This window comes from Populus alba, chromosome 7 (assembly GCF_005239225.2).
Source record: "Populus alba chromosome 7, ASM523922v2, whole genome shotgun sequence".
Taxonomy (NCBI): Eukaryota; Viridiplantae; Streptophyta; class Magnoliopsida; order Malpighiales; family Salicaceae; genus Populus; species Populus alba.
Window position 1 is genome coordinate 2,248,111 of NC_133290.1, and position 23,578 is coordinate 2,271,688.

Here is a 23,578-nt window from a genome sequence, read left to right on the forward strand (position 1 = left end):
GCATCATTCATTCAATGTGAAAGTTGGTTAGGTAGTATTAAGTATCTTGGACAGGTTTGATTAGATTGGAACGGATAGGACTTGATTAAATTAACAAAAGTTTCTCTTCTAGAACAACTTTTAATAGAACTTAAATTAATCTTTGAACTATCCAGAAATACACCGAACAACCTAAACAAATAAATATCATCGTATCATGTCCATCCGGCGTACCAAACACTACCATTGACAGCTAACAATGATGGCTTCCACAGTTTTTAAGTAACAGATAAACATGGTAAAAGTTTTTTTTTTTTTTTTTTTAAATCACAAATACTAGTCCCTCCCCACCATCTGCTTAGACTGTCAATTTTTTAGGATGCTAAAAATCTGGATGCCACGCCCTAAAGAAGTTGACTTGCACTTTAAATGTAGTCGGCAAGAAGGAGCTGCAGGAAACAAATTTCACCGATCACCATTATTTTTTATATTTTATAGGAAAAATTACTAATAATTTATCTGTCTTCAAAAATCCTGGAAAAAAAACACAGTGAAATGTCTTCTTCCCTTCTCCTTCTAAGAATTTGTTGCTTGTTATGTTGGCTGCGAGTCTAACAAGTAATAAAATTATTTATTGTACTTAATTGGTGGAGAGATCCTACCCAAAACCTATCGATTGAGGAGAAGAGTGGTTGCTAGTTCTTTTTGGTTTGATACGGTCATGATCTGTTGTCCGGTGTCTTATGGTATTGGAGGTGCTGCCATGGATAAGGCTGTTTGGTGGTGGCGATCATATGGTTTTTCCAGCAGAACTAGTGGCTGTTGGTGATCTTCGGCTTGCTGGGATTTGTGGATTAGTAATGGGAACTGCTAAGGGATGTGGCTGTTGACAATGGAAGACTTGTTGCTGTTGACAGTAGTGGTTAATGGGTGATGGATTTAGGGGATGATTTGAACATTTTTTTTTTTTTTTTTGCGTTTTAAAAATATTTTTGAAATTTTTTTTAATTTTTTTTGCTTCAAATTAATATTTTTTGGTATTTTCAAATTATTTTGACATGCTGGTGCCAAAAATAATTTTTAAAGAATAAAAAAATATTATTTTAATATATTTCAGAGAAAAAAAACACTTTCAAAAGCAACTACTATCACACTCTCAAACACCTCCAAACAGTACCTAAGATCCTGTAAGGACTTGTTTAGCAGGTGAGGGGTGAAAGGGAAAAAAAGGTGGCGACTAAGTTTGGTGTTTTGGGGAAAAAAATGACCATGATTTCTTTTTTCTAATTATAAATTTGTAATATTTAATACAAGAAGTTTTTAGCCATGAAAAATAATGATAAATTTGTAAATAATCAGATAATTTTTTTAATTTTTTTTACATGCTAGATATAGGATCTAGATTGTTATGCACACAATAAAATTTTATGTTATGGAGTGTAATTTTTCAAAACTCAATAGGTAAGTGCAATTTCAACTAAACTATAGGATTCTAGAGGTAATATATATATATATATATATATATATATATATATATATATATATATATATATATATATATATATATTTGGCTTTAAACACATTTGTGTTTGTGTATAGAAACATACCATTAGTTTTTGAGTTGTAAAATGTTGGATTTTATGATCCAATATAAGTATTTTAACATGAAATATTAATATATTTTAAAAACTAATTAAAGATAAATAAGAAATTATTTTCAACAAACCTTTAAATAACAAAAATATTTTTGAATAAAAAAAATATCAAACCCAAAATAAACAAATCCACACATCTTTAGGTCATCCCCTCTTTTTGAAAAAAAAACATAAACAGAAGGTCATATTTTTCAATTTAAATTAAATAACACAATTATCATAACCCACATGTAACCTTGTAGATGTTTCGTGTACTTCAACCAATTGAGCTAAGACACCATTTTATCCTAAAACTTTTAAAATAATATATTAAACTCGTGTTTTTGGTAGTTGAGAAAATAAAATACAATTCTTGAACTCGCCCTACGCATGTTAATCACTCAGCTACGCAATTAATTAAAAAATATATTAATCTGTTTATAATACATGACTTGAAAAATAAGATAAGAACCTGGTTTTGAGACACTAACCAGAGGTCGCAGATCAATTAATTTCTGCAAATAATTCCATAGTATGTCAAGGATTTATCTTATCTATACTTAAAAAGTTGATGACCCAAATTCCTGGTCATAAAAAATGCATGACTTCAATATTTAATTTTCTCAATTCCTCTAAGCAAGAAATGGAGGGACTTCTCCTGGCAAAAGGGAAGGAGGGAGGGCCAGCAGACAGCATAAAAAAATTGATAGCTAAAGAAAGATGAACATAAATTAATAACTCTTTATTAATAAATTAATTATTGCACCTAGAAAATTGAAGGGGGAAAAAACAAAATTGTCTACGGGAAATGTTCATATATATAATCAACATCACCATCACCGAATAAAATTGTAAAACTGATTGTATATATTCCATCTTAAAATTTGTGGTCTTCTTCGTAAAATCAACATCATCACCACTTGTGGAGCAATATATTTTAAAATTTTAATTTTTAATTTAAGTTTATATCTAAAGAGGTCAAAAATAAGGTGGTAAATTGGTAATTCTATAATTTTAGATTGAATAAAATATTATATCAAAATAACATAAGTCTAACTTCCTTATATGTTTATTATCTTTGGGTTCAGTTAAGTGTTGAGTCCAAATATATTTGGACATAGTGAGCTGTCAAACTTAATATATTAGGGTTCAATTACGCGTTGAGCTGAAATAGACTTAATTATCGGGGACTATCTAAACTAGATCAAAAAAAATTATCTATTCCTTGAGCTCACAAGAAGAGAACATTGATATCAAATGTATGATTATGCACTATTTAAATAATCAAAATCCTCATTTATCATGGACATATTCAATTTTAAAACACCATCAACCACAACCACCACAACCATCATTTTATAAAATGAATTAAATTATTGGGTGAAATTTGGCAGAGCCTCACAATTTATGTAAGAACTTGTACGCACTGAATTCAATGTTCATATACATAAGAACATGGGTGGACGTGATAGATTAGAAATAGAAAAAGAAACATTAATGGACTGAGATATCATTGTCAGCTTCAGCATCATCTCGCACGCCACCGGCAAGCTAGCTTGTAGCCTTGTAGTCAAACTCATCTTTAAAACCACATCATCATCTGTAAGGATATACATTCAAACTCGGTGGTGGTTATTGAGATTTACAGTACTAAATATTTAAAATGTGAGCAGAGATATATGATCCACGTTCCATGCATGAAGGGATCAGTGGGCTATATATATATATGATCAGTACTGTGTCCACAGGGAAAGCCACTAATTAAGAGGAACATCGCCATATATATAGTCTTGATGAAACATGATTACATCTGCACTCATTTTGCGGCAAAGAATATATATGGAGGATCATACCTGCCGCCGCCGCCGTATTGGGTTGGGTGGGCACTTCTTGAGATGGACATCGATTTGTTTTCAGAATCCCGTCATGCCAACCTTCTTGTATCCATGGCAAACTGCCAAACCCTAAACCTCAAAACAAAAACAAAAAAAATGATTAAAATGAAGATCAAACTAGTCAAACTCGTGATTTGAAGCTAGGTAGGTGGTGCAGTGTAACTTAGTGGCCCTTTGCCAACGTACGGAGGCAGGTTAGTTCTGATTTATAATCTTTCATCGATATAATCCACGATAAATACTTTATCGAAATCCTACCTCTGATATCCTATCTTCATTTCGCTTGTCGTCTTTTGCCCTAACAGTAACCAAACACCATTGAATATTCATAACATGATGAAATTTGCCTACTCCACAATTTTATCAGCAATATCTTTTTCACTTACAAGTCATGATATATCAAATCGGTGGCATGCCATAAATTTTATAAAAATATTCACTTTGATTTTTTAACTTTAAAAATCATGTAAATTATACAATTTTAGTATCTTAATATTTTTCAATTCAATTTTGATACAAAAATTTATTTTTATTATTTTTTAGTCCATTGTTGAGAGAGGGGAGAGAATAGTCGCCAAATTCCGGCGATAAAGATATAAAAGTGTCGTTAACACTAATTTAGACTACCAAAACAGATGAAATTTGTGTCAAACGGTTCAATTTGATGTGGAAAGTTCATATTAGGTTTTTTTTCTTTAAAATTCATGAAAAAACATATTTAAGTTCACGTTGATTTTGATTTTTTGGATGGTTTTTTGAGGTCATAGATAGATTTATTACAATTCCTATAAATTTTTGGGTTGAAAAATGAGTTTTTCGGTAAAAAAAACTTGAGCTTTGATTTTCTGGCCACCACAATGATTGGAATCTGAGCAAATCAGACGATTCTTTGTTTGCCTCAGCAGACAACGCGTTATCTGGTTGTTTTTATTCAAAAACAAATTGGGGCGCACGACATGTCATCCGCCCCAGTTGCAAAAAATAAATAAATAAATAGTCAAATTACACGGGCCTCGACAAAATATGTCAGGACAATATTGGGTTGGTGTTCGATTTTGCAATCGTCTATTTTTTTATCATATAGTTAAATAAAAAATAGTTTCAAAAAAAATTATAATCCTAATAAAGTTCATAACCTGGTTTACAGGTTTGGCGTATTAGCTCAGGTTACCCAATTCACAGGTTTGACGGGTTTACCCACCAACCAGATAACCTTTTTTTTTTTTGTTTTTGGTCCTTTAGTTTTTTAAATTATTATTTTTTTATTTTGTCCTTCAATATTAGATTGGTTAGGAAATACATTGCATGATTTATTTTTATTTGTTTTCTATATGATTATCACAGTCTCAAATAAATATATATTTTAGGGTTGATGTTCAATTTTAATAGCATCTATTTTTATTATATAATTAAATAAAAAATATATAAAACAGGTTATTAAACTCAATAGAGTCCATGATCCGAGCCGCGGGGAAATTGACATTGATCCATTCTATTGTTGTCTCGATATTTTTTAAAAAAAATTATCATTTTAAAGTTTTTCTAAAAATCAAGGCATGATTTTATTAGTTATTTATATTACTTTTAAATTTATAAAATTAATTCATTTAAATCGGGTAAACTTTCATGAACGTTGTGGTCATTTTAAATGATAAAAAATAATAATAAAAAAAAAACCTCTTTAAGCTCTTTAATATATTTCACATTTTAAACGAAAACCGATCTGACACGGCGGTTGACTAGTGTTTTAGACTTTTAGTAAGTGGTGATGCCTCGTGATTCACACATATAATAGTTGAAGTTGACACAAAATTCCCACTTTAGGAGTCCTCAATCTTACCAAGTCTGAGTTCAGATGGGCTTATGGTATTTGTCGGTAACGTGTTTTAGTTGGCTCTAAGCTAACTTTTGGTACATGAAAATTGCGAAAGCAAACCCCGAAAGAAAAGAAAGACAGAGACAGGCCACTCCCCCTCTCTCTCAATTTCGTGGTAGACTCTGACTTAACAACTTCATTTACGTTCATACTTCACGATACAGATCGACTGATTAAGATCGGTAGCTAGGAAGAGATCAAGGGTTGTTGGTTGTTGGGCGCTTCATCTCACTAAATACTCAAGGGATTGTTCAGACTTGCAAGCTTTAAACAACTACGCAATTAAGAAATCAGGACTTCGTTGTATGCTTTAAGCCAATCAACGTTACTGTAACACCATGCTCTGTATAGTTTATTAATCAAAGGAAGCAATAATGACAGCTGCTCTTAGGGTTTTTATATTGCCAGTTAAAATTTAAAGTTTCAAGTTTTCAGAATAATTTATCTGAACTCACCATCTCGACGTGGAAGAAGGGTTTGATCCATCATTCTTTGGTTTGAGCAATGTCAAAAGACAAAAAACAAAAAAAGAAGAAGCCCTGAGCCATGTTTGAGGTTACAACTTGTCTTGTCTAAGGGCTTGGAGATTTCTTTCGGGCCAGTCCGGACGAGAGTAGAAATTTGGTCGTGTGAGAATGACAAGCGATTCGCGGACTACCTCACTCAGGAAGTTGAATTTCTCCATAAAATCTTTCATGCAGAAGAAGAAGAAGAAGAGAGAAAGAAAGCAAACCCTTTGAAGTTGTTAAAAAAGCAAAGAAAATCTCCAAGAGTCCTATGTAACCAAGGCTACTAGCAGACATGTACAAGAGGGACAACCAAACAAAAAGAAATGACTTTGTTCTATATCAAACTTGAAAGAATATAGCTAGCACTAGTAATCAGAATCCTCCATCTGATTAGAAACTGCAATATCGTCTCTTATGTTCATACTCGATCACTGAAATAATCGCACCAATGCTTGCACTATCTCTGACATAGGCGGCCGGAATTCAGGCTCCACCTAAGAATACAAAGAATGCAATGCAAGATATTACTTCTGTTTGAAGAGATCACCAAGCTTGAAGACAGTAAAGCACAAACACTACCCTGCACCAACAATTTCCCGATGGTTCTTACCTGTGCACAGAGGGAAATGATATCAGCAAATCGAGAAACAGACTTTGGAGGGTATAGCCCGCGCAATGCAGGGTCTACCATTTTGTCCAACGCATCAATGTCATGTAGTTGAGGGGTGGCCCATCGAACCAGACATTGTTCTGATTTCGGTTTTGAACTGCAAAGAAGCAAGGGAATATGGCAACTTAATTAGTTATGATATGGAGATTACATTGGCTATCACCATGCACTGGCAAACGGTGAATAAAAAGATTGCAGCAGCAGTGAAACCATACCTGTCAAGAGGCTGCCTACCAGTCAATAACTCCAGCATCACCACTCCAAAACTGTAAACATCACTCTTCATTGTATAAGCTGAAGGCTTGGTGCACTCTGGAGCATTGTATCCTGCACCAAGGTTTTGGCTTGTCCGCTGAGAAAAAGAGAAAAACCATAATTGAAATTCACATGTTAATACTAAAAGCTGTCAAAACAACAGGCATCGCATTTCCAGACTATGCTAGCAGTAAGGAGATCTTGGATGTCCCAAGAAATACTAACATGATGGAAGTTTGCCAGCCCGTAGTCGCAAAGACATGGATTGAGCTCAAGGTCAAGCAAAATGTTAGATGACTTGATGTTCTTGTGGATGAAGGATGGAGAACAAACTTCATGGAGGTACCTGCCCAAAGAATTGATATTTTATTAGAGAAAAAGGAAACAGCTACGGCGAATCATTCTGCAGGAGGGCGTTCATCTGCATTCTTGCTCTACAACTTAAGCATTTAGCCACTAGGCTAATAGATTTGCATGAGCATGTGCTTATATTGACTTACTCGACAGCACGTGCCGTGCCCAAAGCTATTCTAACTCTGGTATTCCAAGTTAGTGGTTTGCTGTAGTCATCTGACACATGCAGGAATTCATGAAGTGAGCCATTCCTGAAATACTCGTATATCAACATGCTGTGCCCTTGTTCTGAACAATAACCAACAAGCTCAGCAATGTTCTGATGGTGAACTTTTGAGATGCTTGTAGCAATTTCTGAAAACTCTTGCTTTGCGCCTTGAAAAAGTGATGAATCAATCTTTTTGACAGCTAAAACCTGATAAGCAAAAAATAAATTATGTTGCAGGAACGCAAAATCCAACTATTCATTGCAAATTGTGTTTTCAGTTACAATCAAGCACATAAAATATATGAGGCGCCAAATTCAACAACGAACTAGGGATCAAGTATTAGGTAGTGCCAGAAAATAAATGGAAAGGAAAATATGAAATGACTAATCATACCTTCCCATCAGGATATTTGGCCCTGTAAACAGGACCGAGGGATCCCTCACCAATAAGTCGGCCCGATGCAAAATTGCCAGTAGCAGTCTGCAAATCTGTCAAGGAAAAAGCTATGGAACGAACAGAGGTGTTTCTTCCAGCATTTAGACGGATGGCAAACTCGTTGTCACTTATAGACTCAGAAAAATCAGAAGGTGGAGGCTTGTAACCCACGGAAGGAGCTTTTTGCAGATTCTTTATATCAATCGAACCAGACAAATTGATTGGTTCAATTTCTGTCACCAGTAAATCATATTGTTAAGTCCACACCAACAATGTCAGTCAGCATGCACAGTATTGAAACAGGACAGCATTAAAAAGCGACATAAAGGTGTGAACACAAAGTAAAATATTTATAACAGAGATTTAGCAAAGTTCTCTACGTAAAATTATGCTGAAGTCAATCAACTACCTTTAAACTCTTTCTTTATGGCAGCACGGGTGTCATTGGATAGTTCATGTGATGAAAGGGGAGTAAATGCTCTATGCCAGCTACCATTATCTTCCTCAAGAAAATTTGAAGATGGAGAAGACCTTCTCTTTGAAAGTAGTATAATGAGGAGTCCAACTACAACCAGTGAAGCCAAAACTATTAACGCTATAGCAAGTCCATTCATGCCACCTTTCCCACTTCCCTTGCCATGGGCTGAACTAGATTTACCACGAGGAGCAGGACCAGATGACCACGCATTCCCGCCCGTTCTTCAGAAAATAAAATCACGAAGTCAGAGAAGCAATATCTTACAACCTACATCCTCAAAAAAAAAAAAAAAAGGGAGAGGCAAATTTAGGGTATTCTTACTCCAGATTATCAATGCCATTCAGTGAATCAGGGACCCAACCAGTGAACTCATTGTCTTTAATATTCCTGCCAGTGGAATAGTGGATTCATGTTGTGAGTTCTTTACTTTTCACTAACATCAACTACTGTATTGAAGTTTGAAACCATCATTCTTATCAATGAATCATCGGGCTTTAGAATTTTAGACATCAATATTTCTGACCTAAACTGAAAAACAATAGCTGTTCAATTGAAGTACTCAGAATGTTACTTACAAATCTTTAAGGGGAAGTCTGGCAAGGACATCTATGGTACCGGTGAATTCATTGTCTTGCAAATGCCTGTACAAAGACATAAACAATCACTGGAATAAACTAAGAGGACCTAAATAAAAATTTTATTATCACTTCTTACAATGTGCTGAGGCTTGAAAGTGCAGAAAAACTCTGAGGCAGATTCCCTGAGATCGAGTTGCGGGATAGATCCCTGTAAGTCATCTCCATGAGTGAACCATAACTTTTATTGTAACAAACAGATGACTTTAAGAACCTTTTGATCATTCCAGTTAGTAATACTTACATTGTTTTAAGTTTAGAGAGTTTCTGAAACATATCACTCAACTGTCCATTTAATTTATTTTGATTAAGATTTCTGGAGGAAGCATCAAAATTAAGAATGAGTATTAAGAACAAATGGAAGGTTTTGTAACAAAAGAACCAAGTATGCTTACAGGTTTTGAAGTTTAGTCATTTGTGAAATTGAGTAGGGCACACTGCCAGTGAAGCCATTATTAGAAAGATCTCTGCACGTTAAGCTTGCAAGATTAGTATCAAACACACTTAGATTCATAAAATCAGTCCAGTAAAAAAAAAGTGAGCTTGGGTAAAGAACAATCAGAACATATAACAACTTGTTTAGTTGTGTTCCAGATGAAGAAAATGTCAGTAGGCTTACAAGGTAGCTGCATTAGGAGGAAGCTGGTATGGTATATCATTCTTGAGGTTGTTCTTGCTCACATCACTGTACTATGACAAAGAAATACCAAAAGTCTTGAGGTTTTGTTCCTTCATCAGAAAAAAAGCTAGTGGTAAAACAAAAGTGCTATGATTTAGAATCTGGGCATTACAAATAGGTGACAGATTTCAAGTTTGATAGCTGATAACCCAGTGATCCAGTAAGTCCAAGTCCAGATAATTTTCTGCAAGAGCATTCAGAAAATTCAGGGTTATTCCTGCTAATTATGTGAAATGTAAAATCTCTTCACCAGAAATATTTTGACAGGCAAATCTAACTACATTTCAGTCACAGATGAGCCTGAGCACTGGATTCCTTCCCAAGAGTCTCCACAAGGGTCCCCACCACTTGATTGCCATCCACTCAGTTTTGAAGGAGAGTTTAAGCTCGTAAACATCACATTCAAAGCCGAAACTGAAATGAGCAATCACAATACGGGAAACATCAGAATACTGAAATGCAAATTTAATAGATTCTTAAGAAAATTATGATTATGTAACTGAAGATCATAAAAGAAGGGTTCTGAGTTTCAATACTGTCTTTGAATATTTGCAGTTGTTAAGCCTATTAGTATCCATTTTTTGTTGCAAATTTGTAGTTAAAACAAGCACTTTTCAGTAACCCCGTTGTAAATGCACTGAACTTTTCACCATAGTTATTTTCTTCTTGAATGAGTTTATCTACATATACATGAACAAATAGTTGAAAACATCCCTTGATGGATCCAATCCATGAAAACCAAGAACACCCCATCAAAAGTTAATTGCATTTAAAAAGACTGGCTTTTATTACCCATAGATTAAACAACAAACGAATATAGTATTAGTAAAGGCAATAAAGATCATAGATCTCCCTTGTATAAATCAAATTTCATGCTCTCCTGAGATTAAACATGTACAGAAATTTCACCTTGATAACCAACCTGTGTGTGTGTGGAACCTTGAAACGTTACAGATAATTACGTGTTCCTAAACACCATTACCTCATTCAGGAATCAAAACAAAATGTAAAGCAAAATCAATAAACTTTTCCGTGCATGTGTAAACGGAGTGTGCATACCATCTTCAGAATCAGTCTTCGAATGGACCAAGGTGGTGAGGATTACAAGAGAGACAATCAAGAACCCAAAAAGACTATGGTACATTCTCCTACACCAAAACATAAAACAATAATGAAGCAGGCTAAAAAAAAAGAGAGTAATGTGGGTTTTGTTTCTATGTTATGCTTGAAGCTATCTAGATTCAAGAGAATGGTTATGAATGACGTTTCAGAAGTCAGACATGAACAACAGGATTCTAGCCTTCCTTCTAGGTACAAGAAGGAAGAAAAGGGGAGTCTTTTCCTTTTTTTGTTGTTTTTGAATTATTTTTTTTTTTTTTTAAGAGAGAGGCTATATTTGAAGAAAAGACAGCTAACAATAAGTGGCATTTTTTCAGAGAAGAAAAAACTGCGAATGATTAGGAGAAATGAGAGTTTGTCAATGTTTTCCGGCTTTAGGAGTTATTACTAACAAAGCCTTCTGTTACTATCTTCCCGCCTTCTTATACTAACCGCTCTTCCTTCATAATCCATACTTGTTTTCTCCTTTCATATATATATATATATATCGAACCAACGTAAGTGTCAACCAATACTATACATAAACATCATCGGTATACTAAGAATAGCTTTTGTAGATCAAAGACAGTTTGGTAAAGGCATCGTTTTCTTTTTTATACACATCAATGCATTATATAAACATGATCCCATAACTGAAGTGTTTTCTAAACTGAACATGGCAATAATTATGCTGGTGTAATTACTGAATATATAGGAATGATATTTGGGGGTTGGAGAATCACAAGGAGAAAACGCCTCCTGTCAATAATTATTCCCCAATTTGGTAATATTACCATATCAAGCTTCATTATGATATTCTTATATCATTCCCACACTTCTCAAGCTAACTCAGTATCCTTGATCACTACGAGGCTGACCTTTAGAAAAGAGTGACGGCAGCCTTGAATTGAATGTTGAGTCAAACTAAGGCAAATAAAAAAAAAAAAAAAAAAGGAAGGAAAATGGTCATTATATAGCCCGACAATTTGGTCATGGCTAAACTGGATACTACAAAACTCAAGTCTTCAAGAGGATAGAAGAGTTAGAGCTCTCTTCAATTTAGGCTTTCTAGTTTTGGCTCAATCTTCAAACTTTGGTGTTGGCTCCTGATTTCCTGAAGATGGTTTCATAATTACATTAGTGGAAATGGTAATAAGAGTAATAAAGTTGCAACTTTTCAGTACAAAGGCATTCATGGAACAAAAATCTTGATTAGAAAGAAATCCAGCTTCCTCGTAGACAAAGGGGCTTAATATGCGATCTCTTTAAAAGGTATACAGGTCAGATTCCATGCTCAAGTTAATAAAAATGTGCGATAAGCTTTATTGAGTCCGGCAGCATTAGTATTGGTCATACAACGCCATCATATACCTCATCTTTCCCTTCCTTGGCTTGACGACTCATCACGTTTTCTCAGCTTTGTCAGGATAAATGCCATGGCAACTTTAGCACATAGGCTAGAGCGCCCACGAGACAGGCAGATGATACCCCCTAGAAGAAGCAGACCATTTCCTATAATTTTCCTAGATGGCCTTGGGAATTTCTTCTCTTTGGCTTCACCAGTAACTAATCCCCGTGGGGCAGTCAATGTCAGAGTTGCCTGAGTATCCATAAGACTGTTCATTGTTTCTAGTTCAGGTGGAACCTGTGCCAAAAGAGGAAACACGTACTTGATGATCTCAATATAATAAAGCCAGTATTATCATCTCCTCGCTAATGTGTAGCAGTTTAATCACCAACCAAAGGTTTTGGAAACTCAGTCAGTTTAACACACATTTCATGATCTCAATATAATAAAGCCATTAATTTTATCTCCTCGCTATGGTTTTGGAAACTTCTGTTAAACTACATATTTCATATATTACGTGTGATGTTAAAAAGGAAACCTGACTTCACCAATCATTCTATTGATAGGCTGTGCTAAGTCACGAATATGTTCTTTAAAAGCATCAGTATTTAAAGATGCCGGTCCTCACCTTCTGGGTTAAAGATACTGCAGTGACAGCTGGACCTGTCTGAGGATGACTAATCACAGAGTATTTGCGCAGTGCATTATTCATCTTGCATACATAGCTCCATATGCCCCTTGAGAAAGCTAACTTTGCCATCTCCACATTCAAACCAGCATCTTCTTGGTGAAACATTTTGATCTCACAGGCATTTCTACCAGGGACTGTAAGTTAAAGCGATAGGAATTACAAAATAATCAGTACAAGAGTAAACTATTTCGATCTAGGAAGAATTAAAACATCAAGTAAATAGACAATCCTAAAGCAATTGTTTTCATTTAGGAAGAACTAAAGACCAGGCAAATTGAAAATCATGCTTATAACCTCCTAAAACACAGACCAGATGATGCATCTTTTCTGTACCAAATAAGAAAATAAAAGGAGAATGTTCCATAAGTAAAGCTTCAGCAGCATATAATGATCTTCCATTTCTCACTATATAGAGAATAATACAAGCTCCAGCAGAAAATGTAACAGTCTACGCTATACACTTCATGCTGGAAGAAAACATGCAATTTTTATAAAATACTGAATTCCAAACAACTAAGAAAACAAAGGCCCAAGAATTATTGTCAGAAAAGCTCAATATGAGACATTTCATGCTTTTTTTTTTCTTTTTTGCTGTCAATACTGCAATGTCAGAAAGATACGGTTTATTTAAAAGAAATAATAAATAATATATATACAAATGAAGGCCGGAAAATAATATTAGAAAAGCTCAATATAAGACAATTTATGCTCTCTTCTTTTCTTTTCTTTTCTTTTTTTTGCTTGTTTATCAATCTTGCAACTACAAAAAATACTGCAAAAAGGGAGGTCAGGAAATTGCCTTTACTGATTTTCCAACCAGATCTAAAGAACTTCACTCGTACAAACTTCTTCTGTCTTGCAGCTAAAGGATGTTCACAATCCTAATTATAGTCATCAACATCAAATTAAAAATTAAGGATTAGACAATCAAGTTAAAAATAGAGTGAAGAGAACTAAATCGCCAATTGCATATATAAAATGATTTTCCCAGACATTATGGCAGAATAAATTAAACAAAATCAAAAGGACATTCTTGCATTAAAAAAATTTAAGAGCTTCGTATCCCATTTGCTCTAGCCAGTAAACAGTCACCATTCACCATTGAAAATCTACTTTATAATTGTTATCTTTTCCAAAAAAAAAATTGGTTATTGCTAGTCCGTTATTTTCCCACCAGCTAACGATATTTCATTTCTTGATAAATACATATATATTGCACAATCATATCAATAGGAAGAAGCAACTAACTTATGCTGTCAAACCAGTTGCTGTAGATGATTACCTTAATAAAGCAGTAGAATGTCTTATCTTTTCCTTCCCACAATCTCCATGCTAAAACGTATTCTCTTGGGGTCAAAAGTGGAAATTTCTTTATTGTGTGACCAATTTCAGTTCCATTAGTTCTATCCACCTGCAGTTGCTCATGCTCAACTATGGTCTTATCCCATTGATTTCTGTAGTCATTGTCCATGTAGAAGTCCCTAAGCACCTCTGTGGTGCAGTTTTCAAAAACCATCACACTCAAGTACTTTATCGGAGCATCCTGCAAATACACAACCAGAAAACACCATCATATTACATCAATTCTCTCTAAAACCATACTCCACCAATAAAACTCAATCCAAATTTAAAAGAGATATCAATTGGTTAGCCAGCCTTTCTACCGCAAGTAATGAACTCATAAACACAAAACAAACTAAACTTCGAAATGAACTTTATTGACATATTCCACAAACCAAAAGGAGAAAACTTCAGGAAATTGAAAACAGTACAACATTAGGGGTGGAAGGCAACAACCTTCGGTTTGAAACATTTGGCGGTATAAGCTAGGAGATCGTTTCTCTTATTTGTAACATTTTCCCATTTCTCACTCTCCTTCTCAGTTAGCTTCTCATCCAAAACTTCAATCAAAAACTTCAAATCAGCTTCTGAAACAATCTCTGAAACTCTGCATAAACAGTAGCAAATAACAGAAGTTGCATTTCATTAATCAAAATCCTCCCAAGATTGGGACTTTGATTCAATTAAACCAACCCACAATCCAACACAAACATTAAATTATTGACAAAAATGAAAAAGAACAAAAACAAAGCATTCCCGTGTAAGGAAAAAAAAAAGAGCAAAAGCAAAAAAGATTTCATTTTGATCTTAAAAAAAGAGGAATCAAACTAAATAAGAAAAGCAAGTACCTGTAATTAGAGGAACCACTATCAGTAGCAATGGAAGCTGGAGAAGAAGAAACGAGGTTTCGTTTAGGAGGAGGAGGAGGAGAAGAAGAAGAAGAAGAAGAGAAGAGTCGTTTGGAGAAGTGGAAAATGAGAATGACGAGCAGCGCAAAGGGAGTAGCCCATCCATAACCAAAATTCATTCTTTCGTTTTGAAACCAAAAATCCATTGAAGAAGAAGAAGCATTTGAAGAAGAATGTAGTGATGATCCACTAAAACCAAAGAAACTCATCTTTCCTTCGCAAATCTAAATCAAACCGACCAATTATTTTTTATTTGTTTGGCTTATACAAGAAGAGAAGGTATGGGTATCGGGTTGATTGGGGCTCCCACCTTTGTTTCGGCCATTAATGAATTGGGATTTCCGCCGTTGTTTCGGCCATTAATGAACTTCACAGCTTGGCTTTGCTTTGATTTTCCCTCACGTTCTGTTCCTGCAGCATATTTATACTTCTCTCTCTTAGTAAATTATTCTTTAGTATCTGATTCTTGAAAGGAATTATAACTGAGTCCTTTTTAATTAAAAACCTATAACAGAGTCCCTTGACTTTTGTTGATCGTTATCTTTGAAAACCTTTGAATGGTTTTTTGCTAAGAATTAAAATCATCAAACGGTACATTTTGGATGAAGGAGAAACCAGATAATGTACAAGCAAGACAATGATCAACAAGAGTCAAGCCACTATGTTAAAGGTTTTTAAACATGAAGGACTAATTTATAATAACATTTAAAACCTTAGGACTAAATAAAATAATTTATCCCTTTTTCTCATCCCTTCTTAGTTTTTGTTTTTGTAATGGCACTGAATTTTTGAAAAAAAATTAATTTTTTTTTAATTAATTTTTAAAATTTTAAATTATTAAAGTATGTTAATATTAAAAATAAATTTTAAAAAAATATTATTTTAATATTCCAAAAAAAAAATATTTAAAAAAATAATATTTCCTGCAATATTAAACACAATCTTCCTAGTTGGTGGTAACTCTCACCAACCTTTTCATACAGAAGATTAAAAAGATTCAAAGAGCTAAAAAAACTATGAGAAGGATTTTAGAAAATCAAGTCTCCGATTGGAACTTAGTTTAAAATAGTGTTTTATAAAAATTAAAAAAAATATTTAAAATCAATTTTTGTATATTTTTTAAATTATTTTTATTTGCTAATTTCAAAAATGAATCTTAAAAAATAAAAATAAAATTATTTTAATATATTTTTAAATAAATAATATTTTAAAAAATAAATAATATCAAAATACCATGCTTATAAACATTGCCAAGGAGAATCTCGAAGATCATGAGTAGGACAGTTTAGGTGTATGTTTATTATCATTATTATTATTATTTTGTTAATGTATTAATTGATTTCTGACGTTGCGAGCTACTATGTTGAGATTTTGTCTAATTTTAGATGATCCACCAAAGTCTGTTCTGATAACTAGCTGATGCAAATATGTGGTCACTTTTGAGACAAATGAACGGAGTTTATTGGGTTTAATTTTAGTGGAGAATCTTGAAGTGTCCTGTCAGGATCGCTTGAGTATTTTGCCAATCCACTTCTTTCTCCAAATCATATCAGATCAAATTATATTTAGAAAGATGTCTTTTCTCCTGTTCATGCAGATGAGGGCATGCAGAAGCTGCCAGCCTCCAGCATTACCAACAATTTCCATCCTCTCCAATTGTCTAGCAATGGCAATAGGCAAGTAGCTATTTACTGGTGACAGGGATGCTCCAACAACTTCAGGCAGGCAGTGCTGGGGCAACCCCATTGTGGATTTTTGGCACCATTGTTAAGAAAAGGTTTAGGTTTGGATCATACTCGAAGTTCATCAAATTTTCAGATTTAATATACTGTCTTCAAGATGATCAGTCCACCTTGGAAATTGAATAAAGTGTCATTATCTTGCTAGTCAGGGAAGAGATTACACACTGAAAGAAAGTGATTATGCTTTGATTAAAAACAAAGTAAACAGCTAGTTCATTGTTATCATCTTTTCTCTCAACTTTCCTTTTTGTTATTCATTGTCTTCGTCTTCCTTTCACCGAGATGTAAAATCATTTGTTCCACTTGGGTTACTTGATGCCAAGCGCCGACTGCAACCACCAACAACTTTGCTGTGTGGGATCACTGCCATTGATTATTTCACAAATTGATGAATAACATGAAAGAAAGAAATTAGTAGCTCATTATGTAGAAAGCATTGACACTACGAGGTTCTTCCTTCGACATCTTCTGCTATATTTCCCTTATTAAGCTGCCTGCAAAGTTGAGTTACTCTTGCAAATGCAAGATGTCAACCACTATCTCCGCATAACTATTCTCGCTCAAAATGCAATGTAAAGGACCAAGAAAACAAAAGGAACATTGACTACAAGTACAACGCAACACTCAAAAAACCATGTATTATACATGTAGCGAATTGTCCCTGCAAAACTTAGAAGACCCGTCATCCAGCTATTGATGCACTCCAATCAATTCTGCGATATGACTATCCACCTTCACACAAGACAATGGGGGACTAGAAGATGGAATCAAAGTTCATGTCACTTACACTACCAGGAGCCTGCCCAAATCTTGGAGTATTTGTTTCTTCCTAACTGGTCTACGAGGGGGAGACGGTTGTGATACCATCTTCCAATTTAACTCTAGCACCCGCAGAACCATCAGAGCCAGAACTAACCCTATCAGTAACAGTGCCTTCTTTGCTAGACTCATCCAGGCAGACAACTTGAGCAAAACTCTTCGTCATCTGCTTGATAATATCAGTTGGTAAGGTAACTGCATTTCTGTGCTCACTTTCTCCAACTACACCTGCAGCCATCAGGCTGGCTTGCTGTCTAGCCTTCCTTTCTTGCATGGCTTTCTGTCGGTCCTCATAAAAGTCAAAATCATCTATGATTGACATATCAGTTTCGTAATTCTTAAAGATGTTCAACATCTCAATGCCCTGCTCCAATTTCACCTGCAAGAATTCAAACTTGATATTAGGCACAAGAGAGCTGAAAAAATAGGTGTTTAGGAGTTTCTATTTTTATAGAAATGTCAATGAAAACCAAATAATTTCCTACAAACGAAACAGCCACATAATCATTAAAATTTAAGCTTACACATAGCCTGTGACATCACACAAACAACCACAAGAGAGTCAATATAAACTAACCACCTAGCTTCTCCTCCAATTGGATTTTCAAGGACTGAAAGAACACTTCTGATTTTGTGTAGTGGACCAAAAATACCTAGAGCACTAAGAAATTCCCATAACTTGCAAAGTTCCAAAGGAATCCCTACCTCCTGTGTGTCTCGACTGTTAGTAACAGGCTTGTTGTCATTATTTTCCAATACAATGTGACGAAACTGACTGTTTGGGACATCTTTAATAACGTGCCATTTGACAGGGAACTGGCCGCTCCACTTGTCCTGCTGCCAGTAATCCACACTCTTGTCAAAGTCAACAGGTCCAGTCATTTCAGCCACTCCACAAAACTGGGCACTAGCATTCACCTGCATACAAGAGTAACAAATACTTACAGAAGAAACAAGAAATTAGAAGTTCAGAGGAAATAACGAAGATATAACATTCACCTGCTCTAAGAGGAAAAAATAATTGTTTTTAGATGAATATAACGGAAAAACAGCAACCACAAAGAATTAGAGCAGGCGCGAAAAAGGAAGGAGACCCTTAGGTTATTAGTTCAGGATCGCCACCTTCCGATCTTTTGTCGAAAGAGGTTTCACCAAACAAAGACATTGCAGAAGCTTCAGTTTTCCTTCAATATTCGACACAAGTGATAACAAAAGTAATGTATCGATGCATTTCAAAGATATGATTCTCTAGATTAACGATATATTTCAAGTTTTTTCTTTTATTTTTTTCCCAAGGCATTGGTCTGCCTTCCAACTTCCAAGTTACTGTTTTTTGAGCACTTAAGAATCAGGTATTTACCGAAAATAAGAGAAACACAGGACAAGGATCTTGCTTCTCCTTAGCTTCACGATAGGTAGTGTCCAATTTTCTATTCCCATTTGGAGTGCTGGCCCAAACACCATATTTGATGCTCTTGTGAACGTTATCTTCACTGTATGACTTGATGATGAAGAACTTAGCATCCTTGTATTCAATTACAAAATCTGGTTGGTTGTATGACTCGTCATGGATCTTCGCAGATGGTTTGCTATGTTTATTATTCTCAACAGAAGGACCATGTTCACCTGTATTTTGGGCCTTAGGCTTTAAGGCCCTTGGTCCTCTGTTTTGCTCACTAAGGATATCAAGACTACCATTGCAGCCACATAAGGAAACACTGCTCCTTCCTCGCCGTCTGTTGTTTTCAAGAGAAAGCCAACCCCGATTGTTAGTCCCCAAACTAGAAATGGATGCACTTCCAAAACTAGATCCCTGATTGTAACCATTCTGCAGATAGGCTCTATTGTAGGAGTTTGAACCAGACCCAAGGCCATAAAATGATCTTTGTTGCTGAGATGCCTGCAAAAACTTTGTCAGTTAGCATTAACACTAAAAGCCATAATCTGCTTCATCAATTGTAATGATGATACCTGGTGCTCATCACTTCCGACTAAGTAATCAATAATAGCAAAGCATGCAAATCAAACATGAAAATTGTTTGCAGTCATGACCAAAAATGCATGGCAAGGCAAAGTAACCTAGGGCTGTTATCAGGCCTCTCATGCCATCTTTCAGGTTTGGGTAGAAAGGAAGGATAAGGTTAGTAAAATACCAAGTAACAAATTCTAAAGAACATATTCGGTTGACCTACTAGATTTATTAGGAAACAAGCAAGAGCCTTCAAACAATCATTTAGCCATATATTGGCAAATAAGAAATAAGGACCTTTACATGACTGGTGTTGCTTAGGCTACACACATCTTGCATATATCACAACTGAAAGTCCTGATAAAATTTCCAATTACCAAGGCTTATAAAATAGATCTAGGATAAAACAATCTACACCATAATGTACAACCCCTTTTCTTAACTAGCTATATGGATTCCTTGCATACTGTAACATCTCATAATGAGAAAAGGCAAGCAGCGTCATGTGGCTCAACAGATTCTTAATAAAAAAAAATAGAGGTGTAAGAATACAAACCATTCCAACATTCTGCCCAAATGACACAAAATTGCCAATAGGCTGTGGGGAAACTGAAGGTGAAAAGGGAGTCAAAGGCCTATTTCTATCTGAGGGCTTTGACCAATCTGACCAAAGTCCTCCAGATCTCAATCCGTCGAACCCCTGCTGCTGATCATGAAAACCATGGTTTCCTGGAAAGCTGCCCCTACCAATCGATCCTACTGGAGGAGGATAACTAGGCCTTGGTCCAAAAAGCATGTTATCTCCTTGTTGGTCGATGTTTGCCAGTGCGTTGAACTCCGGTTGTGAAACTGGTGTTGGTGAAGTGATATATGACATGTTAGGACCTAGATGCTGGTAATAAGGTGGCCCAGAAAATGGAAATTGCTGAGGGGAGTATAATTGTGCATCTCCGCCAACAGAAGGTAAAGGAGTGGTGACTGGAGAATATGGCCCATAAGGCATTTGTGGACTATATCCATATCCAGCATGGAAAACAAGAGAAGGATTGTCATTGTAGACACCCTAGTTAAGACAAAATGTCAGGGAACAATAGCAAAGGCAGTCTATATAATAAAATGATGTGATGGAGGGTTGCTTACAGGAGACCCAATTTCTAAACCTTCAGCATTTATATATGGAGGATATTCATCCCATTCACCAGTGGCATTGTCATAACCTGGTTGACAACGTCAATAAAATGGTCCCTTGATTAATTCATGTAGGGTATCAAGTATCAGAAACTAATACAAGAATGTTGCAGTTACATGCATTTGATTTCTAAAAATTAATATTTAGTGTCATCTGTGTGACATCAACAATAGGTATGATCAGTGACTGTCAAGTTCAGGGCCTTCAAATGGACTGTAAGACTAACCTCTGTAGTATAACGCCTGTGCCTGAGGAGCATAAATATTAGGTGGATAGACAGCATGATCTCCAGGAGAACCAAACGCTCCCAATTGACCTGTGGTGTCCCTAGGATGACCTGAAGGGGCAGTATCCTGTGAGGAATTAGGAGAAACTGACGTCTCATTTTTTGCTGATAGAGGCTGAAAATAAGTTAACAAATAAGGTTTCTTGCTAAAAAAAATACTTTCATTAAGCTTTGAGTATAGAAAAAAAGATGATTGAAGTTTAAGAATAACTACCTGCTCCTTCATGTTATCTGATTCGGCAGGTTTCTCTTCTGCATCCATGATCAGTAAGCTCAGTGACTTAGTAGAGTCTTAGAAACACAGGCAGTACAAATTTATTGACCAACCAAAGCTAAAATTGGGGATATGAAAACTCGAAGCTATGAATATGTGCGCACAAATCCACACATTCACACCTATGCACACATGATAAATATAAGAACATGAAAATACTTTCAAAATGGAAAACCATTGAGATCTAGTCGATACTATAATGAAACAGGCAACCTTCGTACATGATACAAAACAATGAGCAACCACTCATTTAATAACCAGGTTCTATACACAACAAGTATGCTTTGATCAGTCAAAGATCTCATCAGCTTGACAATAATAAATAAGCTCATAAGAACAGGACATCGTCTTGAAATCTCAAGCATATCAAACATTTTTTTCTTTTCATAAATTCAAGAAACCACCGGTTCATGATTCCAGAAAGCAACCATATCAACAAGTCAATTAAGTTTCTTGAACCTCCACTCCAAAATACTCTACTGAATATTATCTAAACATGACAAGCAAAACTGAGAATTCGCAATAATTAAGGTCACCTCACACAACCTAGATCTCAGATCTCAAGATAAAACACCAAGCACAGCCCAGATTTATCACCATATGCAAGTTTCAATCTCTCCGCATATAAAAAAGACAAGAGTCCTCAAAAAACAAGGCAAAAAAAACAGCATAAAGCCAAAAGAAAGATTGATTTTTTCATGTTCAAACGAACAAGACAAGAACAACCCACAAGCCAATTCATCCTCCAAATGACTTAGACCCCTCAAACCAACGAAAAGGAGAGTTTTAATTAACATAAAGATCAAAACTTTATATAATTATGATAAAGATAAGAAGTGGGGTAGGGAGAAAAGTACCAGCAGGGACACGATCTGGAGCAGGTTGTGATGGTGATTGGGTTGCCGCCATATGAATGGATCAGAGGATGATCTCTTCAGAACGGGCACCAGAATCTAAGCTCAAGTCACCAAAGAAGTATGTATCTTTTTCTTCACATGGATATATAGAGTGAGAGAGAGAAAATAAAAAATAACGCTCTCCTATATCTATATTAGTAGTGTACAGTAGACATTTAACATTAGGTCTTCTTTTTTGGCAATTCTCCTTCATTCAGTCTTGCTTTTTTATTGGACAGTTGAAAAGAAATGTTGCCTGTTAAGGTAAGTACATAGATTGGGTTATATTTGGGTACGTGGTGGTTGGAGAAGTGGGATCGAATTTGATAATGTTTACTATAGAAAATATTATTTTTTTTATTTTTAAAAATTTATTTTTTCTATCCATACCATTATTTAAAAATATTTAAAAAATAATTAAAAACAAAAAACATTTTAATTTTTAAAAAAACAAACATAGCCTCGAGAGTTTAGTCTTAAAAACTGTCCAATTCAAACACCAACAATTCTAGGCCTATCTAGTTTATGGGCTTTTTTATATGTTCAGGGCTTGGCCCAGATCATAAATTTATGATTCAGGCCTTATTTGTTTTCCGGAAAGTAGTTTCCGGGAAACCATTTTCCAAACTTTTCTGTGTTTGTTTGTCATTAGAAAAGTTGGTCAACGGAAAACACTTTCCGGTCAACGGAAAACACTTTCCGGTCAACGGAAAACACTTTCCAGTCAATTTTAGTCAAAAAAAAAAATTGATTTGGTTTTCAGGAAAGTGTTTTCCTTTTAGCTGTGTTTGTTTTCCGGAAAGTGGTTTCCGGGAAAGCACTTTCCAAACTTTCTTGTGTTTGTTTGCCAGTAGGAAAGTTGGTCAATGAAAAACACTTTCCAGTAAAAGAAAAATTTGGCTTGGTTTTCAGGAAAGTGTTTTCCTGAAAAATTTGAGGGGAAAACATTTTCCAGAAGCTGTGAAAAATTTAGAAATGTCATTATTTGCTGATTATATCAAATTTGATCCTCAAACTTTTGATTGTTATATATATTTTGTTTTGAATATTTATTTTTCAATTTCATCTCTTAAAATTTTATTTTTATATTAACTTTGGTCCTTATTTTTATAATTGTTATTTGCTTTTTTCTTATCATTTTTTTATTGAAATTTTTTATTTATCAAATTTGATCCTCATTCTTTTGATTGTTACTTATTTTATTTGAAAAAATTTATGAAATGTTGATTATTATTATTTTCATTTTTCATTTTTCATTTTTTTTTTTAATTTTTTAGATTTGATCCCTATTATTTTGATTATTATTTGTTTTATTTGAGATAATTTATGAAATTATATATTTTTTTTCAATTTCATTCTCATTCAACTTTTTAATTTGTAAGATTTGTTCCTCATTATTTTAATAAACT

At 34.7% G+C, this 23,578-nt stretch overlaps 3 protein-coding genes and 1 long non-coding RNA gene across 9 annotated transcripts; all 4 read right to left on the bottom strand.

Annotated features, from left to right (window-relative positions):
* Positions 1-2,944: 2,944 nt before the first annotated feature.
* Positions 2,945-3,758, bottom strand: LOC118050535 (uncharacterized). The gene is made up of 2 exons (XR_004687892.2): positions 3,467-3,758; positions 2,945-3,213 (listed from the first exon to the last, which is right to left on the bottom strand). It is a non-coding gene; the product is annotated as an uncharacterized lncRNA (long non-coding RNA).
* Positions 3,759-6,104: 2,346 nt separating this feature from the next.
* Positions 6,105-11,309, bottom strand: LOC118050533 (protein STRUBBELIG-RECEPTOR FAMILY 5). 2 transcript variants are annotated; one of them, XM_035060916.2, is made up of 16 exons: positions 10,668-11,309; positions 9,890-10,022; positions 9,721-9,792; positions 9,549-9,614; positions 9,325-9,396; positions 9,174-9,245; positions 9,009-9,080; positions 8,870-8,935; positions 8,616-8,681; positions 8,226-8,515; positions 7,775-8,049; positions 7,319-7,587; positions 7,044-7,164; positions 6,779-6,915; positions 6,504-6,660; positions 6,105-6,387 (listed from the first exon to the last, which is right to left on the bottom strand). In XM_035060916.2, exons 1-16 carry the CDS (start codon positions 10,768-10,770, stop codon positions 6,322-6,324), a joined length of 2,037 nt encoding a protein of 678 aa, XP_034916807.2. In that variant the 5' UTR covers positions 10,771-11,309; the 3' UTR covers positions 6,105-6,321. The 2 variants fall into 2 exon arrangements, with proteins under 2 accessions (XP_034916807.2, XP_073266714.1); XM_073410613.1 differs by having other exon boundaries at positions 9,549-9,619.
* A 343-nt stretch (positions 11,310-11,652) lies between these two features.
* LOC118050534 (uncharacterized) lies at positions 11,653-15,399 on the bottom strand. Of its 2 annotated transcripts, XM_073410615.1 has the most exons (7): positions 14,935-15,399; positions 14,543-14,693; positions 14,028-14,288; positions 13,545-13,626; positions 12,683-12,879; positions 12,078-12,351; positions 11,653-11,820 (listed from the first exon to the last, which is right to left on the bottom strand). In XM_073410615.1, the coding sequence occupies exons 1-6, from the start codon at positions 15,201-15,203 to the stop codon at positions 12,079-12,081; spliced, it is 1,233 nt and encodes a 410-aa protein (XP_073266716.1). In that variant the 5' UTR covers positions 15,204-15,399; the 3' UTR covers positions 11,653-11,820; position 12,078. The 2 variants fall into 2 exon arrangements, with proteins under 2 accessions (XP_073266716.1, XP_073266715.1); XM_073410614.1 differs by lacking the exon at positions 11,653-11,820 and having other exon boundaries at positions 11,844-12,351; positions 14,935-15,398.
* A 1,730-nt stretch (positions 15,400-17,129) lies between these two features.
* Positions 17,130-22,367, bottom strand: LOC118050531 (YTH domain-containing protein ECT4). Of its 4 annotated transcripts, none has more exons than XM_035060913.2 (8): positions 22,131-22,367; positions 21,214-21,290; positions 20,940-21,066; positions 20,665-20,741; positions 20,081-20,587; positions 18,916-19,455; positions 18,261-18,473; positions 17,130-17,934 (listed from the first exon to the last, which is right to left on the bottom strand). In XM_035060913.2, exons 1-8 carry the CDS (start codon positions 22,180-22,182, stop codon positions 17,575-17,577), a joined length of 1,953 nt encoding a protein of 650 aa, XP_034916804.1. In that variant the 5' UTR covers positions 22,183-22,367; the 3' UTR covers positions 17,130-17,574. The 4 variants fall into 4 exon arrangements, with proteins under 4 accessions (XP_034916804.1, XP_034916806.1, XP_034916802.1 ...); XM_035060915.2 differs by having other exon boundaries at positions 21,214-21,251; positions 22,131-22,366; XM_035060911.2 differs by having other exon boundaries at positions 20,940-21,114; positions 22,131-22,366.
* Between the last annotated feature and the right edge of the window lie 1,211 nt (positions 22,368-23,578).

Excerpts from the sequence above, each read along its gene's own strand:
- LOC118050533 (XM_035060916.2), bottom strand. The coding sequence starts at position 10,770 with ATGTTTTGGTGTAGGAGAATGTACCATAGTCTTTTTGGGTTCTTGATT. Across the intron at positions 8,682-8,869 it reads AGACTTCCCCTTAAAGATTT|GAATATTAAAGACAATGAGT; the intron begins GTAAGTAACATT and ends TTCCACTGGCAG. Across the intron at positions 6,916-7,043 it reads GGCTGGCAAACTTCCATCAT|CGGACAAGCCAAAACCTTGG; the intron begins GTTAGTATTTCT and ends TCTTTTTCTCAG.
- LOC118050534 (XM_073410615.1), bottom strand. The coding sequence starts at position 15,203 with ATGAGTTTCTTTGGTTTTAGTGGATCATCACTACATTCTTCTTCAAAT. Across the intron at positions 14,289-14,542 it reads CCAAATGTTTCAAACCGAAG|GATGCTCCGATAAAGTACTT; the intron begins GTTGTTGCCTTC and ends GTGTATTTGCAG. Across the intron at positions 13,627-14,027 it reads CATTCTACTGCTTTATTAAG|GATTGTGAACATCCTTTAGC; the intron begins GTAATCATCTAC and ends GACTATAATTAG.
- LOC118050531 (XM_035060911.2), bottom strand. The coding sequence starts at position 22,182 with ATGGCGGCAACCCAATCACCATCACAACCTGCTCCAGATCGTGTCCCT. Across the intron at positions 21,291-22,130 it reads TCCAGATCGTGTCCCTGCTG|ACTCTACTAAGTCACTGAGC; the intron begins GTACTTTTCTCC and ends TGTGTTTCTAAG. Across the intron at positions 19,456-20,080 it reads TTGGGCAGAATGTTGGAATG|GCATCTCAGCAACAAAGATC; the intron begins GTTTGTATTCTT and ends AAGTTTTTGCAG.